The sequence below is a fragment of the Muntiacus reevesi genome, chromosome 6 (genome assembly GCF_963930625.1).
Source record: "Muntiacus reevesi chromosome 6, mMunRee1.1, whole genome shotgun sequence".
Classification (NCBI taxonomy): Eukaryota; Metazoa; Chordata; class Mammalia; order Artiodactyla; family Cervidae; genus Muntiacus; species Muntiacus reevesi.
Window position 1 is genome coordinate 112,218,908 of NC_089254.1, and position 20,280 is coordinate 112,239,187.

Sequence of the window (20,280 nt, forward strand, 5' to 3'; positions counted from 1 at the left end):
GACTCGTCTTCCCTGCTCACAGCCCCGCTGTTCTCTGAGAAAGCTGTCCCCGTGCCCCCGAGTTGCCTGGTGCTCACGTGTGAGCCTGGCCCCTGGCAGGTGACAGACCTGCCCCCCGCCCTGTGTGGAAACCACGGCCTCCTGAGAAGCCTTCACCCCGATCTAGCCTGGCTCTAGCCTTGCACACGTGCACACACATGCACACCTGGAGAGGAGGCACCCCGAGGTCCTCACAGCAGGGGGCTGGCCCTGAACACAATGTCCCCATCGCCGATGGCCTCTCTCTCCTCTTTGCAGAGACACGCCTGCCCACTCACCGCCCCCTCACTTCACAGCCTGTGGGCGGCAAGAAGCGCTGTGGGCCACACGGTGGGGTCTGATCACGCGGTCAAGTCTGATCACAGGCTCAAGTCTGATCACAGGATCAGGCCTGATCATGGGGGTGGGGTCTGATCTCAGGGTCGGGTCTGATCACGGGATCAAGTCTGATCACAGGGTCAGAACTGATCATGGGGGTGGGGTCTGATCTCAGGGTCGGGTCTGATCACGGGGTCAAGTCTGATCACAGGGTCAGGTCTGATCATGGGGGTGGGGTCTGATCATGGGGTCAAGTCTGATCACAGGGTCAGAACTGATCATGGGGGTGGGGTCTGATCTCAGGGTCGGGTCTGATCACGGGGTCAAGTCTGATCACAGGGTCAGGCCTGATCATGGGGGTGGGGTCTGATCTCGGGGGTTGGGTCTGATTACGGGGTCAGGTCTGACACCTGTGCAGCTGCTGTGGGGATCGGGGGTGTCGTGTGGAGCCCTGGGCCTCAGTGATCTGCTGGATCGGGATCCTGACTTTCTTTTATTATAGTAAAGTATACGTAACGTAAAAATACCTTCCTAATGGGTTTTGATGCTGTGAAAGTGCTGCACTCAATATGTCAGCAAATTTGGAAAACTCAGCAGTGGCTACAGGACTGAAAAAGGTCAGTTTTCATTCCAATCCCAAAGAAAGGAAATGCCAAAGAATGCTCAAACTACCGGACAGTTGTACTCATGTCACACACTAGTAAAGTAATGCTCAAAATTCTCCAAGCCAGGCTTCAACAGTACCTGAACCATGAACTTCCAGATGTTCAATCTGGTTTTAGAAAAGGCAGAGGAACCAGAGATCAAACCAACATCTGCTGGATCATCAAGAAAGCAAGAGAGTTCCAGAAAAACATCTATTTCTGCTTTATTGACTAGCCAAAGCCTTTGACTGTGTGGATCACAATAAATTGTGGGAACTTCTGAAGGAGATGGGAATACCAGACCACTTGACCTGCCTCTTGAGAAACCTGTGTGCAGGTCAGGAAGCAACAGTTAGAACTGGACATGGAACAACAGACTGGTTCCAAATAGGAAAAGGAGTACATCAAGGCTGTATATTGTCACCCTGCTTATTTAACTTATATGCAGAGTACATCCTGAGAAACGCTGGGCTGGAAGAAGCACAAGCTGGAATCAAGATTGCCGGGAGAAATATCAATAACCTCAGATATGCAGATGATACCACCCTTATAGCAGAAAGTGAAGAAGAACTAAAGAGCCTCTTGATGAAAGTGAAAGAGGAAAGTGAAAAAGTTGGCTTAAAGCTCAACATTCAGAAAACTAAGGTCATGGCATTTGGTCCCATCACTTCATGGCAAATAGATGGAGAAACCGTGGAAATAGTGGCTGACTTTATTTTTTGGGGCTCCACAATCACTGCAGATGGTGATTGCAGCCATGAAATTAAAAGATGCTTACTCCTTGGAATGAAAGTTATGACCAATCTAGACAGCATATTAAAAAGCAGAGACATTACTTTGTCCACAAAGGTCTGTCTAGTTAAGGCTATGGTTTTTCCAGTAGTCATGTATGGCTGTGAGAGTTGGACTATAAAGAAAGCTGAGCACCGAAGAATTGATGCTTTTGAACTGTGGTGTTGGAGAAGACTCTTGAGAGTCCCTTGGACTGCAAGATCCAACCAGTCCATCCTAAAGGAGATCAGCCCTGGGTGTTCACTGGAAGGACTGATGCTGAAGCTGAAACTCCAATACTTTGGTCACCTGATGGGAAGAGCTGATTCATTGGAAAAGACCCCGATGCTGGGGAAGATTGAAGGCAGGAGGAGAAGGGGACGACAGAGGATAAGATGGTTGGATGGCATCAGTGACTCGGTGGACATGAGTTTGGGTGGACTTCAGGAGTTGGTGATGGATAGGGAGGCCTGGTGTGCTGCAATTCATGGGGTTGCAAAGAACCGGACATGACTGAGTGACTGAACTGAACTTCATGGGTTTTGAGTTCAGGGGCATTGAGGACATTCACCAACCCCCCCAGAGCCTTCGCATCTCGCCAGACTGAGCCTCTGCACCATCAAACACCGCTCCCTGACCCCCCCCCCCCCGACCCCCAGCCACCTCCTCTCTGGCAGGACTGCGTCTGGGGATCACGCACTCGTGATAGCTTCACCCCAGGTCATCAGGTGAGGTCACGTCCCCTGTGCCTGCCCAGGGTCCAGCATACAGTAAGTGCTCAATAACTGTTGCCTCCCCTCTGTGGACTTGGATGCTGGCTGACTTCTCTCAGAGCAGGCACGTCAGGCCCAGGAATACCTGAGTGGCCATCACAGGTCAGAATACATTTCTATAGGAAGGTTGTGGGTCTTATGTGCATTTGGTTTTGGAATCACATTCTTAGAACATGAGGTGTGAATTCAGAGAAAGAATTCTAATCGCAGAGCCCGAGGGGGTGCAGGGTCGGGAGGGAGGGCCTGGCTGGGGCAGGAGACACCAGCTTGAGGTGACCGCGGTGCAGACTGCCGCTGCGTCACACCCACGATGGAATGTTCTGGAAGCGCCAGGCTTGCGTGGAGACAGAGCCTCCCCCAACCTTGCCTCTGAGCGTCGCCCCTCACCCTGAGCCCGTGGGGCCCACCTCGTGCGCCCCCTGCCAACGGCTCGGGCGTCTCTGCTCCGCCGGCCTCCTCCATCCGCCCGCCCACTCTGCCGTCTGTGTCCAGTCTCCTGGTCACGACGGTGCCACCCTGGGGCTCCGGGTCTGTCTTCCTCCTTGGCATCCTATTGTGTGGAATAATGTCCCCCAGGTTCAGGTCCACGGCGCCTGTGAACGCGGCCTCGTTTGGAAGCCGGTGGAGGAGCTCCCCGCTGTGCTCCACTCCTGGCCTGGGCTCTGTGCTGCCCACACCACCCACTCGCCAGGGCCTCTCCTGAGGGACCCTGCTCACACGGACAAGCCCCATGAGCTCCTCGGGGGAGGCGCCCAGGGCAGCCCCCAGGGCTCAAGTGAAAGGAAGATGCTTCGATATTTTCTGTTATGTGTGCTGGGTTCCTGTGTCCAAACTTGTCAGAGGCTGTGTGTACTGTGCTTAGGTGCTCAGTCATGTCCGATAATTGGCAACACACTGGACTCTAGCCCACCAGGCTCCTCTGTCCCTGGGATTCTCCAGGCAAGAATCCCGGACTGGGTGCTACTTCCTCCTCCACGGGATCTTCCCGACCACAGCTCAAACCACGTCTCCTGTGTCTCATGCGTTGTAGGCAGACTCTTTACCTGCTGAACTATTGGGGAAGCCATAAATCCAGACGTGAACTCTCACTCAGAACGTATTGTCTTTCCAACAGAAAACTTCTTATGCTTCAAAGCAGGTTTTATTCTTAAAGGAACTTCCACTTCACCGTGGTTTTTGAGAGGCTCTGTCTTCTGCAAGAAGTTTAAAGGCAGGCATTGTCTCCCCCACGCACTTTTTGTAGAGCCCAAGGCAGTGAAGGGAACCTGGAATTTTGAGCCTGTGACCTTGGGTGGTTAATAAGGAGCCGTACTTGCTAGATGCCATTTCTAGAATATATAATCTAGAGGCCAATCCAGCCAGTGTGACTGTGCTAAGAAGCAGATGCTAAGATACCCTCTGTCCAAGGCCAGCACCCCTCCACTGTGTTCTTCCTGCCACTGGACCCTGAGGCTTGGTGTGGAGACCACGCATCTGGCTCAAGGGCACCTGGGGAGACACAGTCAGGCAAGTCTTTTTGCTGCAGGGGGTCTCAGAGGCTGTGATGAGCTGACGAGCCTGAGATGGCCTGGGAGGGCGGCCTACTGGCCAGAGTGTCCACTCCCGCCTCGAGGGATGCCAGTGTGTCCCGGAGGTTTGGTAAGTGCTGACAGAGGTGTCTCTCAAAGTATCTCGCACTTCAGCTCACTTGAATATTTTTCTCTAGTGGTGTCATTTAGAGATGTTTTTCCATTTCAAGAATGCTCCTTGATATCAGACCTCCATAAATGCTCTAGGACATCCTGTGGTTTACAAACGCTGGCACAAAGAATTGCCCCCAACAATGGCAATTACTCAGAACAAGCAGTAAGAAAAATATACCAGCGGCCCCGTGTACTAACCACGTGAACCGGGGCAGAGTATGAACCACGAGTCTCGTAGAACACAAAGTCTAGGGGTCAAAATATACAGACCCCAACACAGGGCCGGCCACAGGGTATGCGGTCCATGGATGCAAGCGATGACTGTGTGTGTCGACACGACCTCAGGAACTTGTGCTTCTGTTGGCAAGAGATGCTTTGCCCACAAGCAGTTACGAGCGGGACCTGAAGCTGGTAAAAATGAAACCACCCCTCTTTGAGGCACTCCGACATAAACGTGCACGTTGGTATGACGGGTTGAGGCTGACCGGAAGACGTGGTGACGGTGGAATTCTGCTGGTCCCTTATTCCGCCACACGACTCGGGGTTTTCTGTATTCTTTCTGTCTGACCACGAGGAGCCTGGGGGGCAGCAGGCAGGTGACCGAGCAAACCCTCCATGGAATTCCAGCAGCCTCCGTAGGCAAGCCGGGATGGGTGGGCTCACGGCTCAGGGGGACAGCTCTGCATGGGGTGCCTGGTCCTCCCAGGCTGCACGACCTCTCGGCAGGTGTAACGAGGAGGAGAGTCAGCCCTCGGGGCGGCGGGACCCGCTGGTCCAGCCTGACGGCTCGAGGCCGCGATCACGGGGCTCAGCCTGGTCTTTCCTGCCCAGAGTGTGAAGCAGCACGCAAGGGCAGGGCCACGTGGACGTGTCCCATCTGGGCTCCTGCCTGCAGGTCCGGGTGAGTCGCGTGGTTTCACTGACGCGTGCCCATCTTGCCCGTGAAGAACCGAGGTGCTGATGCCGGTGCATGAACACGCTTACAAGGCAAGAGCGGATCCCAGGTCCCTTCCTGACTCCCGGAAGCCCGCAGAGACTCAGGGTTGGTAGGAGTGCGGGCCTCCTGGGGCGGAGCCAGGACAGGGCTGTCTGGAGAGTTGGAGATGGGGCACAGGGAGCAGGGAATGTGGACTCTGCCAACTTCAGCGGGTCCCTCTGGGTTAGAGATGGCGTGGCCACCGGACCCCGACAGCTTGGCCCTGTGGCCCACACGCTGCTCCCGCCTACCACCTGCGGACCCAGAGGCCGCGTCTCCCTCATCACGTCCTCAGGGCGCACTCTGCCAGTCCTGGGACGCCCGGGGCCCGACACACAGGAGGGCTTTGCTTCAACTGCCAAGCAGTGGCGTGACAGCGTGTGCACACCCCTCGGTGCCGCCTTCCCAAGGCCAGGCCCCCGGAGCTCTGCCACTTGGTGGACAGTGGGCAGGGAGACGGGGCGGGGAGGGGAGGCCTCGCTGGCCTCCTGGCTCTCCTCTTACTGGCCAGTGTCCCCAGCGCCTGAGCCTGATCTGAGTGTGCAGTATTTGCTGGATGAAAAGAGACCAGCCTGGCTTCTCAAATGCATTATTACAGAGAATCCACAAGGAGAGAGGCTATAATCTGAGCACAATTTTTAACCTTCTAACCTTTTAACCATTTCTAACCTTCATAAGATTAAAACTATCTATAAGAGACACATCTGACTAAAACACAATAATTTACGCATGTGTTATTTCATTATATTTCATAAGATAAAGTGACTGAAACAGCTTAAAAAGTAAAAGTCTTTAAAGGTTTAGTATCTCAAAGGGAATTTTTCATACTCAAGTTTTGGGAAAGATGGTTGATCATAAAAAATATGAACAAGCTCATGCAAATTCTGAAATCAAGGAACATGTGATGAACACCTGTAAACAAACCTGAATTGACTTAATTGAATCCAAGGCATTACTCAGGATCAATTTATTAAGCTGTTAGACTCAGAACAAAATTTAATTTAAAAAGAGTCACCTGCCAGAAGTCAGCCACGGTCGAGGGCAGGGGTCCTTGGGTGGCGATGTACGCGGGCTTCCTGGGGTCGTGGTCCATCTGCGGAGACAAGACCAGGGGAGGAAGATGAGCTCGGGAAGGGCACGGCGGTTGAGGGCCTGGGGCCGTGAGTCCCGTGCTGACCGCCCCCAGGCCCGACACGCAGCACCTCTGTGGCGGTGGAAACCCGGCGCCCCTGCCTGACCTAACCCCCTAGATTTTAGGAGGGCCTGGGGGCCTGGTGCCTGGATTTTAGGGGGGCCTGGGGGCCTGGTGTCTGGATTTTAGGGGGCCTGGGGACCCCGTGCCTGGAGCCTGGCGATGGGGCTCAATGTTCTTCTGACACCTGGAATGGCGGTAACTGAGCAGCATCAGTAGAAATGGAGGTGAGTGAGCCAGAGACCGGATGCCAGAGCACCAACCACATAGGGGACGTGTGAAGCGGGGCCGTGGGGAGGGAGGGAAGGCGCCCGGGTCACCCACATGGTGACAGGTCCATGGACGAGCGGGACCGCGGAGCTGTTCAGCTGGTGTGCGTGGCCTCCACGGCTGCCATTGGCCACACACAGGGCTCAAGAGTAATGCGGCTAAGGTTGGCACTGCGGGCGCTGGGCTGGGCAGAGGGCGGGCAGCGCGCGGACCTGGAGGGGCCCAGCAACAGTGCCTCCTGCCTCCCAGGATGCGGTAAATCCCCTCCCGGGCTGCTGCACCCCGAAAGGGCCCAGCCGAGCCACTGGGGTCCGAGATCCAGCCCAGGCTTCCAGCAGCTCATTTCATATTCTCTTTCCACCTCACCAGACAAGGACTGAAAACAAACAAACAAAGGAGAATGCAGCGCTGAGCTTCCTGGCTGTCGGTTTGCCTGAACGCGGCCTGCTGGCTCCGAGAGAGGAAGTCTGGCTTAAAAGACCTTCATTAGAACAGCTAATTCCAAGACTGACTAAGCAGAAAAAAACCATGAGAACAAAGCCTGGAGCAGCAAATCGGATTAAATCAGACGGTGTTCTGCCTCTCACGCTGGTGTCCCAAGAGGGCACGGGAGGGACCAGGCGAGGTGTCAGCTGGACGTCCTCACTGTCCCCCCCTGGGGACCAGAGACCCCCCCCTCCAGAAGAGATCAGGCGGGTCTCCCCTGGGTGTCAGGCGACCGCTCACTTATCAGACATACAGTCTCCTTTACTCTTTCCATCCAGCACTGGTTTCTACTCTTTTGACACCAGGGTTTGACGAAAGATTTAAAACGCTCCGAATTTAAAGGTACTTGTTAAGGACTCATTTCCCAACATGGTGAAAAACAAGAAAGGTGTAACCATGCACGATTCAATGGTGACACGTGAGGATGTCGGCTGGAAGCCCCCGGGTCACCTGAAGGCCCCCGCTGAGTCTGGGTTTGAGAAGGGCTCGTGTCCTCTTTAACGTGAATCCGGTGTCGCCTGCCCATCAGCACTTTCAGAGCTCACGGCTGTCAGCCTGAAAGGACGCCCCCAGTGCACCTTATAATTATGTGCACTGAGAGAGCGGGAAAGAGCGCAGGAGAGCAGATGTAAGTCACTCCATCAGCGCAGCAATGTGACGCTAGCTAACGGGTGGGGGGGGGCAGGAAAAAACGCTTTCTGTGCATCTAATTTAGTGATTCGTAATTAAAACTGGAAATTCACAACAACACACAATACAGGTAAAATTACGTTACTCTTGCTGAAAGCCCCAATTAAAATGTTTCAGTGGGAACGTGCTTGGCAGAAATAAGGAGTTTTGATGTTTAAAATATGCATTTGTTGGGGGTGACAGCTATTTACAGGGACTCTGTCTCATTCTTGCAAATAGTTCTGCATGAAAAGTATAACCCCACCTCCTTTTCAAATGTGCTTTTTTGCCCAAAGCAATTCGGAGAGCAACGCATTTTAAAATCCTTCGTATGTACAACCCAGCACATTTAGCTGCTTTCACAGTGAGAAATATGTGATTGAAAGCAAAAACTGGATCAGGGTTTCGGGAGGTAAATAAGGCCCCCTGAGGGGAGAGGGCTCCATGTCACTGCGTTTCCGTCAACCTGAGTTGGAGATGGGAGGACGTGGGGTTCGGGGTAGGGGGTGTGTGATGGCCCGTGTCACTCCCCTCCCCCTTGACTGTATCACGTGGCTGCTGCTTGGAAGGCAGTAAATGATCACAGAGCGGCGACCTGTGCCACCAGCTTAACAGTCGCTCGGAAGACAAGCACCATCACCTCACCCGCTCACGTTCTGTGCGTGTAGCAAAGATGAGGCCTTGCTCATACACGGCAGCCTCTGCCCAGTTTTGTGCATCTGTGACTGAACCAAAGTAAAGCAAACGTTTAACTGAACAACAGTAGTCTCAGCACACTTGAGACTTGCAGGCCGGGATAGGCGTGGTTATTAGAGGAAATTGTCAGTTTCTGCGAACACGACTCCTCGTGCAGCCATGTTGGCTGCCGCCCCAGCGGGTGGGTGAGGATGTCTCCGCTGGCACTCCTGGTGAGATGATCGTCGGCTTCTGCTGATGTCAAGGCTGATCGTCCCCCTCTTCCTCACTTCTTTATAGTGCACTTTCATCTGTATGTCTGTTGTGGTCACACAAAGCTCCAGGATCGTGGGCAAAGTCAGGCTCTCTGGCTTCCGTCTCAGTGTCTGTGAAACGCGGTGGGAGGGGCTGGAGAAGAGGGACGTGGTCTCTACAGGTCATTTAGCTTTGGGATTCTGGGATTTTTTTCAGAAAAAGTAGACTCCCAAAGTTTGTGTTGAGTCTACTGTCCATGTGGCTTACTGACTCTCATGAAGACGCCGCTTGGATAACCAACAAGGACCTACTGTGTAGCACAAGGAACTCTGCTCAGTACTCTGTAATAACCTAAATGGGAAAAGAATTTGAAAAAGAATAGATAGAGACATTACTTTGCTGACAAAGGTCCATCTAGTCAAAGCTATGGTTTTTCCAGTGGTCATGTATGGATGTGAAAGTTGGACCATAAAGATAGCTGAGCACCGAAGAATTGATGATTTGAACTGTGGTGTCGGAGAAGACTCTTGAGAGTCCCTTGGACTGCAAGGAGATCCAACCAGTCCATCCTAAAGGAGATCAGTCCTGAATATTCATTGGAAGGACTGATGCTGAAGCTGAAACTCCAATACTTTGGCCACCTTTACTTCTTCTTTGCAAAGAACTGACTCACTGGAAAAGACCCTCATGCTGGGAAAGATTGAAGGCGAGAGGAGAAGTGGACGACAGAGGATGAGATAGCTGGATGTCATCACCAATGCGATGGACATGAGTTTCAGTAAGCTCCAGGAGCTGGTGATGGACAGGGAGGCCTGGTGTGCTGCAGTTCATGGGGTTGCAAAGAGTCGGACACGACTGCGTGACTGAACTGAACTGAGATACATGTATATGCTTAACTGAATCACTTTGCCATACACCTTAAGCTGTCACAGCATTATTAATCAACTATTGGCCAATGTGAAAAAAAGACACAACCTGAACCAGGGTGCCTGCAAGGTGTATCCCTAGGGATTTGGTTCAAGCTGTAGAAGGAGAGTTAGAATAGAGTGACTAGCTCTAATCTGCATCAGAAAATGTACCAATACTTCCCCGATGTTCCAAACAAAACTCATCTTAAAAGTTAAGACTTCTGCATATTAAGACCAGGGCGCCCATGTTCTGAAGCCTTGAAGAGTGACTTGGGGGAGGCTGCGGGCTGGTGTGCAGGTGAAGGCAAGGTTGGTTCTGCCCCTGGACCACTTACACTTGCTTTTCAAATATGCAAAACAAATTTCACACATGGTTTTTAAAAACAAGACCCTATCAAGCAGAGTTTTCAAGTCACTTTTCCAGACACAAAGTCTTACTGTGCGACTTTGCTGGAAAACTGTAGTAAAATCAGTGGGAGAGAGTGTGGCTTATGAACTTATTTTCATATTCTTATGAGTTGAGATTTAAGAAAAATATTGGATATAAACTATAATTGGGCTTCCTAGGTGGCGCTAGTGGTGAAGAACCCACCTGCCAATGCAGGAGATGTAAGAGATGTGGGTTTGATCCCTGGGTCGGGAGGGCATGGCAACCTGCTCCAGTATTCTTGCCTGGAGAATCCCATGGACGGAGGAGTCTGCTGGGCTATAGTCCATAGGGTCGCAAAGAGTTGGACACGACTGAAGTAACTTAGCATGTACGCATCCCGACTATAAATACATGGATATTCGCTTATAAATCTGAAAACCAAGGAATTGTTCCCCCTATTTGGAAAATTTCTTGTGATGTTCAGTGCATCTGAGCAGTTATCATTTTCTGAAGAGTCAATTTGTACTACTTAAATTTGTTAAATGCACTGAGTTTAAAAATTAAACAATTCTCCCCCTTTATTAATAAATAAAGTGAAGAGTAAGTTTAATTTCAAGTGTCACTGAGATGTTCAGACCTGCCCCTGGGGGGGAACTTGTGTGCTGTTGTGGTAACACCACCCCTAGTCCACGCCCAATAGTGACCAAGCTCCAGTGTGACTGACGGTTTCTCTCACAGAATTCCCATAGACTCTGGTGACCAAGCTCCCGCATGGCTGACGGGTTTCTCTCACAGAATTCCCATAGACTCTGGCGACCAAGCTTCCATGTGGCTGGCAGGTTTCTCTCACAGAATTCCCATAGACTTCGGTGACCAAGCTCCCGCATGGCTGACGGGTTTTTTCTCACAGAATTCCCATAGACTCTGGCGACCAAGCTCCCGCGTGGCTGACGGTTTCTCTCACAGAATTCCCATAGACTTTGGTGACCAAGCTCCTGCATGGCTGATGGTTTCTCTCACAGAATTCCCATAGACTCTGGTGACCAAACTCCCGCGTGGCTGACGGATTTCTCTCACAGAATTCCCATAGACTCTGGCGACCAAGCTTCCATGTGGCTGGCAGGTTTCTCTCACAGAATTCCCATAGACTTCGGTGACCAAGCTCCCGCATGGCTGACGGGTTTTTTCTCACAGAATTCCCATAGACTCTGGTGACCAAGCTCCCGCGTGACTGATGGTTTCTCTCACAGAATTCCCATAGACTCTGGTGACCAAACTCCCGCGTGGCTGACGGGTTTCTCTCACAGAATTCCCATAGACTTTGGTGACCAAGCTCCTGCATGGCTGACGGTTTCTCTCACAGAATTCCCATAGACTCTGGCGACCAAGCTTCCATGTGGCTGGCAGGTTTCTCTCACAGAATTCCCATAGACTCTGGCGACCAAGCTCCCGCATAGCTGACGGGTTTCTCTCACAGAATTCCCATAGACTCTGGCGACCAAGCTTCCATGTGGCTGGCAGGTTTCTCTCACAGAATTCCCATAGACTTCGGTGACCAAGCTCCCGCATGGCTGACGGGTTTTTTCTCACAGAATTCCCATAGACTCTGGCGACCAAGCTCCCGCGTGGCTGACGGTTTCTCTCACAGAATTCCCATAGACTTTGGTGACCAAGCTCCTGCATGGCTGATGGTTTCTCTCACAGAATTCCCATAGACTCTGGTGACCAAACTCCCGCGTGGCTGACGGATTTCTCTCACAGAATTCCCATAGACTCTGGCGACCAAGCTTCCATGTGGCTGGCAGGTTTCTCTCACAGAATTCCCATAGACTTCGGTGACCAAGCTCCCGCATGGCTGACGGGTTTTTTCTCACAGAATTCCCATAGACTCTGGTGACCAAGCTCCCGCGTGACTGATGGTTTCTCTCACAGAATTCCCATAGACTCTGGTGACCAAACTCCCGCGTGGCTGACGGGTTTCTCTCACAGAATTCCCATAGACTTTGGTGACCAAGCTCCTGCATGGCTGACGGTTTCTCTCACAGAATTCCCATAGACTCTGGTGACCAAGCTCCAGTGTGGCTGACGGGTTTCTCTCACAGAATTCCCATAGACTCTGGCGACCAAGTTCCCGCGTGGCTGACGGTTTCTCTCACAGAATTCCCATAGACTCTGGTGACCAAGCTCCTGCGTGGCTGACGGGTTTTTTCTCACAGAATTCCCATAGACTCTGGTGACCAAGCTCCCGCATGGCTGACGGGTTTTTTCTCACAGAATTCCCATAGACTCTGGTGACCAAGCTTCTGCGTGACTGATGGTTTCTCTCACAGAATTCCCATAGACTCTGGCGACCAAGCTCCCGCATGGCTGATGGTTTCTCTCTCAGAATTCCCGTAGACTTTGGTCACCTCTGATTTCAAAGCAGAGATGGCACATTATTAAGGACTGATGGCTTCCCTGAACTTTAATGAGGACTAAGTACAAATATGATGGGTGTAATTACTGTAGTATTGTTCTGCACAGCTGGGGCTTCTTGGGCTCTAATCGTAAGCTTCTCATTCAGCTCTGCCAGGAAGCTTGTTGTCACAGGACCGTCAGTCATTTCAGGGAGAAGAGGAGTTGAGGAGTTCTTCTAATTCATATGTACACCCCAAATTTGAACAAAAAGAATTGTGGGGTGAAATAAAAGGAAAACATAAAAAGAGTGAAAAATCATGTCTCTCTCCTGGCCTCACCTTCTGACCCAGGCCCCTGCCCTGTCGTTGGGTCTGGGAGGCTGTTCTAAATCTCTGCCAACAGGAGAAAGACGGGGAGGGTGCAGGAGTGGGGAGTTGGGCAGCTCGGAGAGGAGGGGGCGGCGATGTGGCCTCCAGCCCCTTGTCCTCCCCTGGTCCTAACTAGCCTGAAGTGGCCCAGACGTCGGGAAGCTGGAAGCCATTCAAAGGGGAGAGTCGGGCACCCCCTACACAACTCCCGTCCCTCAGACTTGAAGGGATTTCTCTGGTGTGTCACGTGTTCATTCCAGGAAAGGAGCCCAATAGGACAAAGGCTGCTCCCCGCTTCTGCAGCCCACCATCAAGACCTGGCGGGCACAAACCCCAGCCTCACCCGAGGAGACGCGGGGAAATCAGACGAGATCGGGCGCGTTCAGGGTGGTATGGCCGTAGACGGCGCGGGGAAATCAATGGGGCTTTCGCTTGGCTTTTTGGATTAGAATTGATGGAGAAATACCAAACTCACCAAGACTGTTTACCGGGAAGACTGACTGAAGGGCTCAATGAGGCCTCTGCCCACATGGAGCCAGCATTTGACGCCTACGCTGCCGGAAACAAAGGGGTGACTCCTTAAAAACATCCGCAGAAACGCGGGCCTGGGCCTGGGCTTGGGCAGGTGAGGGGGTGCTCACTGCAAGTCCCCTTCTCACAGCGACTGCGTTACACGGAGCTCCCGCCATATGGTTGTGAAGTGTCAGGAAGTGGGACTGACCCGCGCTGCACCGGCGTCATGATGATAAGGTTTATACAACAGCTGCACTGAAATAAACCACCATGAGGACAGTGGTTTATGGTCGGCGGTCCTGCTCGTGGCAGATGGTGAGCTGTCCCACCAGGTTCACCACCGAGGACAGCGGGGACTGTGGCTTGTGGCTCGCATAAGGCTCCGTCAGGAATCAGAGACAATCCCGCCCCCTCGGCCACCGACACTCCCATAACCTCAGTCATCAGAGCCCCAGAACGTGCTGCATCTGGCACGCCTGTCTTTAGCCAACTTGAGAACTTAGTGAGGTGGCCGGACCCTCCCCGACCAGCGCCGAGACCAAGGGGACACTGCCCACACCCACTCCCCATGCTCTGCTGCGGGTCCAGGTGGTGCCAACCCGGCGCTCTGAGTGTGGATAGCAGGTTCATCTTACCACTTGCCAGCTACACTCACTCCAGCCCTCTGGCCCACCTTCCAGCCCCTCATCCCCCTGTGTTGGGGGGCCGCTCCAGGGTTTCCTCCTAAGCCCCTCCCCATCGGGTGCAGGGCAGGAAGCAGTGGGAATAGTGGCTGTGGCCAGGGCCAGGGGGGCTCTCCAGAAGCCAGGAATGCCTGCTGGCCACAGGGTCTCCAGGACAGAGACCCTCCCCCAGCCCCCCATCTGATACCAGCTGCCCAGGGAGGCATGGCTGCGGCCCCTCCACCCAAGGAAGTGAAGACCCTGCCCGCTGGAAAAACCAGAAGAAACCAACCTAGCTTCCACCCACCTCCAGGCCATCCATCACTTCAACACGCACCAGGTTTGGGTCTGTTTTTTCCCGTTTCCCCCAAGTAGGGAATAAAGACTTCCCCAAAGCCATGGGTTCCAGCAGCAGCTTCTCAGGACGCTGTTGCTATGGGGTGACCAGGCCCTGCGCCCTGCACTGTGATCCCTCTGCCCTGGACGCTGGGGACAAGGGCCATGGAGAGCAGGCAGGGGCAGTGCACCAGCCTTGGTACCTGATAGGGACCAGTAACCTGGTGGAGGTTGGTTACAGGGTGGAGGCTAGTTATCAGGTGGGGACTAGTCACCAGCGGAGGCTAGTTATCAGGTAGAGACTAATTTCAGGGTGGATGCTAGTTACCAGGTGGATGCTAGTTACAGGGTGGATGCTAGTCACTGAGTGGAGGCTAGGTATAGTGTGGAGTCTGGTAACTTGGTGGAGGCATTACTGGGGGGAGACTAGTAACAAGATGGAGGCTAGTTACCAGGTGGAGACTAGTTACAGTGTGGAGGTTGGTAACCTGGTGGAGGCTAGTTGCAGGGTGGAGGCTAGTTACAAGGTGGATGTTTACCAGGTGGAGGTTAGTTACCTGGTGGAGGTTAGTTACCTCATGGAGACTAGTTATCAGGTGGAGACTAGTTACCAGGCAGAGGGTAGTTATCAGGTAGAGACTAGTTTCAGGGTGGATGCTACTTACCAGGTGGAGGCTAGTTACCTGGTAGAGGCTAGTTACCAGGTAGAGACTAGTTACAGGGTGGATGCTAGTTACTGAGTGGAGGCTATAGTGTGGAGTCTGGTAACTTGGTGGAGGCTAATTACCAGGGGAGACTAGTTACAAGGTGGAGGCTAGTTACCAGGCAGAGACTAGTTAACAGTGTGGAGGCTAGTTGCAAGGAGGACGCTAGTTACAAGGTGGATGTTAGTTACCAGGTGGAGGTTAGTTACCTGGTGGAGGCCAGTTACCTGGTGGAGGCTAGTTACCAGGTGGAGACTAGTTACAGACTGGAGGCTATTTAAAGAGGGGAGACTAGTTACCAGGTGGAGGTTAGTTATCAGGTAGAGGCTAGTTTCAGGGTGAATGCTAGTTACCAGGTGGAGGCTAGTTACCAGGTAGAGACTACTTACAGGGTGGATGCTAGTTCTTGGGTGGAGGCTAGTTACAGCATGGAGACTAGTTACCTGGTGGAGGCTAGTTATGGGGTGGAGGCTAGTTACCAGCTAGAGACTAGTTACAGAGTAGATGTTAGTTACCAGGTGGAGACTAGTTACAGGGTGGATGTTAGTTATCAGGTGGAGATTAGTTACAGAGTGGGGGCTGGTAACCTGGAGGAGGCTAGTTACAAGGTGGATGTTAGTTACCAGGTGGAGGTTAGTTACCTGGTGGAGGCCAGTTACCTGGTGGAGGCTAGTTACCAGGTGGAGACTAGTTACAGACTGGAGGCTATTTAATGAGGGGAGACTAGTTACCAGGTGGAGGTTAGTTATCAGGTAGAGGCTAGTTTCAGGGTGAATGCTAGTTACCAGGTGGAGGCTAGTTACCAGGTAGAGACTACTTACAGGGTGGATGCTAGTTCTTGGGTGGAGGCTAGTTACAGTGTGGAGACTAGTTACCTGGTGGAGGCTAGTTATGGGGTGGAGGCTAGTAACCAGGTAGAGACTAGTTACAGAGTAGATGTTAGTTACCAGGTGGAGACTAGTTACAGAGTGGGGGCTGGTAACCTGGAGGAGGCTAGTTACAAGGTGGATGGTAGTTACCAGGTATAAACTAGTTACAGAGTGGATGTTACCAGGTGGAGGCTAGTTATATTGTGGAGGCTAGTAACCTGGAGGAGGTTAGTTACCAGGTGGAAACTAGTTTCAGACTGGAGGCTACTTACCCGGGGGGAGACTAGTTCCTGTGTGGAGGCTAGTTACCTGGTAGAGAAGAGTTACTGGGTGGAGGCTAGTTACTGGGTGGAGAGTTACCTGGTGGAGACTAATTACCAGATGGAAGTAGTTACCTGGTGGAGACTAGTTACCTTGTCGAGATTGGCTATCAGCTCGTGACCCAGGGCCGGGCTGGCCTACTCCTCCCCCCAGTCTTGGCAGATGGCAGGGTTGGTACTCACGATGGGGCTGGCGTTGATGTAGTCAGAGCTGCTGTGGCTGTTCTCTGATTTCAGCCGGATCCGGGAGTGGTCATCTGCAAACCCAAGAGCAGAGCGTTAACCCATGTGGTGCATCTCCAGGGCCACCGCTCGCCACCCCCCGGCTGCTCCCAGTCTTGCCTCCTCCCATCATCCCCCACTGGGGTCCTTCAGTCCACCAGCAGAGCATCAGGGTGTATGGGCACCCAGCGTTGCTCTTGGGTCAAGGTCAATGTCAAAGCTGGCTATCACTCAGTTGTGTCTGACTCTTTGCGACCCCATGGATTGTAGCCCACCAGGATCCTCTGTTCATGGAATTTTCCAGGCAAGAATATGGGAATGGGTTGCCATTTCCTTCTCTACGGAGTCTTCCAGGCCCAGGGTTTGAACCTGGGTCTCTTGCATTGCAGGCAGATTCTTTACCTTCTAAGCTAAAGATAATCAATTCCCCGGCAATAGCTCATGCAGTGTTTGCTTTTAAATGACACATATTCAGTAACATAGAGAAAATAAATACCAACATAGATATTAAGCTATTAGCCCACCATTCAATACACCCAGTTTTGTGGTCTAGAAATGACAAGATACTCGTGTTTAGAAGAACGTAGATTTAAAAGGGGAAGAAGGGCAAAAGAAAATGAGGTTGAAGAGGGAGCCAGGAGCCACATGGGGACTCATTGACATGAAAATGTGCTTTCAATGGGCACAATACCTTGACCGATGCTGAAATCAGACACTTGGGTGGGGAGTAAGGACATGCTCCATCATAGCTTGATGTGTCTGATCCGTGAATCATCCCTAATTTTGGTTCTGGAACAAGCACTCCCCTGCTTTCAGTGATGACTCTTTGCCCATTTGCAGAGACTTTGCAGCGAGCAGGGCACCCTGAGGGGCCCCGAGGCTCCCACCTTCCTCCTCTCCCTCAGCAAGGCGCGACTGTGAAAGCGGAAAGCGCTGAGCTCTGCTGTCAGCCCGTGCTACAGCGGGGCCCGAGGGCCCCACCCTGCTTCTTCTGCCAAGAAGACAGAGCCCCACTGCAGCCCCAGAGGCCTGCATTTCCATGGCGGCGAGCAAGTCACCCCAAGTCCGAGGCCGGATTCCTGGCCCTTCAGTCTCTCCCCACTTCCTGCCCCCAGCCCTGGGAGCAGCTTGGGCAGTGGGGGCAGCAGAGCTCGGGAGCTTTGCTGTGGTGACGTCTTTCATTTCTCTGGGAGACTTTATTCACTTATTTCTTGTTTTAGACAGTTCTGGGGGTCAGGAAACTTGGCGAGGCCTATAGCTGACTGAACTTGGAAGGTACCGTCTACTGGAGACCGGATACCCTCCAGTGCATCTTATTGAGGTATTAATGGTGGCCGTCTCCCAGCAGAAATAAGACAGGTAAGAACCATCTAGATATCAGAAAGGAGTTCACACTTGGTATGTTTACCTGAGCACACCCTGCGGAATGTTCTGAAGGTGTTTACGACGGCAGCTGCCAAGCCTCCTGCTAAGACGCCACCAATTCTAAAGTCCCCTGGACCCAATGACTTTGGGTCCTGCACAGACTTTTCTTGAGAGACTGTGAAACGGCTGCAGCAGAAAGTTGAAATAAAACTTACAAGAAAAGTCTGTCAACTCTGACATTCCAATGCGCTACAAACACCAACCCTTAAATGCACATCAACAGCCCAGTGTCTCGGTGTGCTGGGGGAGGGGGGCGTTCAGACACCTCAAAGCCAGAGATTGGGCGAGCCGCTCAGAAGCCGGGCCGCTCTCTGAATGGAGGCTGTGCTTGCTGCAGCCACACAGGGGTCTGGACGCGCAGGGTAGGGCTGCCAGCACCTTCCAGAGGGTTCCTGAGGGTCTCACTGCATGCATTATCCACGAGTCACTGTGGGCTCTGCTGATAGTGGCAGTCAGCCGCTCCCAGGGTCTGAGAACCCAGGACCCAGGGCAGGGCTGCTGCCGATCGCAAGGGAGTGGGGCCCGGAGCTTCAGAGGGCGCCCATCCCACCCGGAGCAGAGTGGCCCCCATGCAGCACTGAACTGGCACAGCCTTGGGGGGCTCTTGGGCCCCCTTCATCTCCACGGAGCCCCACGAGCAACCAGGCACAGTGAACAAGCACCAGCTGGTTTTTCTAGCAGGAGGATGTAGAAAGCGCATCCTAAGTTCTGGCGTCCCGGTGAGCTTGGCTCTTTGATGGCTGACGGGACAGAATGAGCAGGGCCGGAGCCCGAGCGTGTCTGTGAGGACAGCTTGCAGCCTCCGCACCTGCACCAGCCTCCTGCGGGCACTGGCCCGGCCACCTCTGTCCCTGCAAGGCGCCCTTTCCGAGACGCCCCTGAGTCTGGGGCAAAGGCTTCCAAAGCTCAGAGTTCCGCTTCCTTCCCATCACGTATCTGACTCGGCGGCAACATGCTCATTTTAAAATTGAGAGTGAACTTGACTTTTTTAGCGTGGCACCATCTTGACCTCCCTCGGAGACACTGAGGGCCACCCCGGAAGGGCCAGAGTCCAGTGAAGGGCGGTTGCGTGTAGCAGGGATGGTCCAGGGGACATTTCACTCGGCTGGGTACGCCTTATATTTTGTGGCTCGCAGTTCCTGTTTTGAGGGCGGCTGCAAGTTTTCTTCATGATGTGAAAGGCAGAGAGAGTGCCTGGAGGATCACCAGCTTGCTCCCGGTTGGCAGGGGCGGTGGAGCTGACGCCAGGGCCGGGGTGAGCAAGCCCCTGCCCCTCCCCCGGATGATTCCTTCGTCTTCCTCGGATGAACACACACGCCTTTCTTGGAAGCAAACTCAACACAACGACACCAACCACAGAGCAAGACATTTCACAGCCGCAGCGCTGGTGTCTGAATGAAGAGGTGGGTGTGTCCTCAAGGTGTTCGTCTGAGACGCCCTCGGAAGCCAGGACACGAGGAAATTTGGGTCGCATCTCCCTGCTGCACCTGGCTCCATCACTGGGCCATTCTCCTCTCATGAGATCCGCAGTGGTAACTTCAGCCAAGAAGGGAAGGAGGAGAACCCCTCTCAAGAAGTTGGCTGAACTAGTCCTCTGTGAATGTCCCTTTCCTGAATCCCTGAAGAATTATTGGTGCTACTCCCGTGTTCAAGAGCAGTGCTTGAATTCCTCTCGTGTTCTATCCACTACCTGTCCTAGTGTTTCACACTCATCACCTTCTTCTTCCTGGAACACTGTGCAGGGGCCATTTTCCAATTTCAGGTTGAAGGCTAAAGAAACTAAAGACCTTTAGACTGAAGAAACTAAGGCTCTAAAAGATCAAGTAACTGACATGGCCAAGGCCACAGAGCTAAGGGCTCGACCCAGTCCGGCCTCCTGCTAGCCACAAGATATCCGATAAACGGTTCAGCATCTTTAAGTGTCAGATTTATCAGTTGAAGTGTAAGGCGATGATGTCCAACTCACAGGGCCATTGTGCTGAATGGCTTCCGTAAGGTGCCACGTGAGGCCTGGCAGACGGAAGGGATTCAGAAACAAGGTCAGGATGACAGACGAACACACACCTGATGGATGAAGGGTCGGCTGGGCTGGCGAAGCTCTCTGTGTGGCTGTGACGAGTCATCAGTGACCTCAGGAAGGTTTTCAGAAACGCCAGGGAGGAACAGGTTCTCGAACTGCTTGGCTACGAGGGCAGAGGAACCTTGAAGCGGCAGACTCTGGAGGTCACTGAGCTTCGCCATCCAGGCTTCCTTCCAGCCTGGACCACGGTGTAGACCCTCACCCGCATGGTGGGACCCAGCTACGGACAGTGTGGAGGCCCCCGCCACTGTGATCTCCTCACATGGATCCCTCAGGATGCGGCTTTCCTGGGCTCCCCAGTCATGTCACTGACACTGCCGAGTGTGTGGATACGTGGGTGGGTCAACGGTCTTCAG

General features: G+C 53.0%; 1 protein-coding gene across 2 annotated transcripts in view; it reads right to left on the reverse strand.

Annotated features, from left to right (window-relative positions):
- The window catches only part of PTPRN2 (protein tyrosine phosphatase receptor type N2), a 601,207-nt gene that overhangs the window by 33,337 nt on the left and 547,590 nt on the right, over positions 1-20,280 (reverse strand). For both annotated transcript variants that reach the window (XM_065938706.1, XM_065938705.1), the window contains 2 exons: positions 16,381-16,454; positions 6,219-6,296 (listed from right to left, as the gene is read on the reverse strand). In XM_065938706.1, the coding sequence (XP_065794778.1) occupies positions 6,219-6,296; positions 16,381-16,454 (152 nt within the window). The remainder of the gene's footprint in view (positions 1-6,218; positions 6,297-16,380; positions 16,455-20,280) is intronic.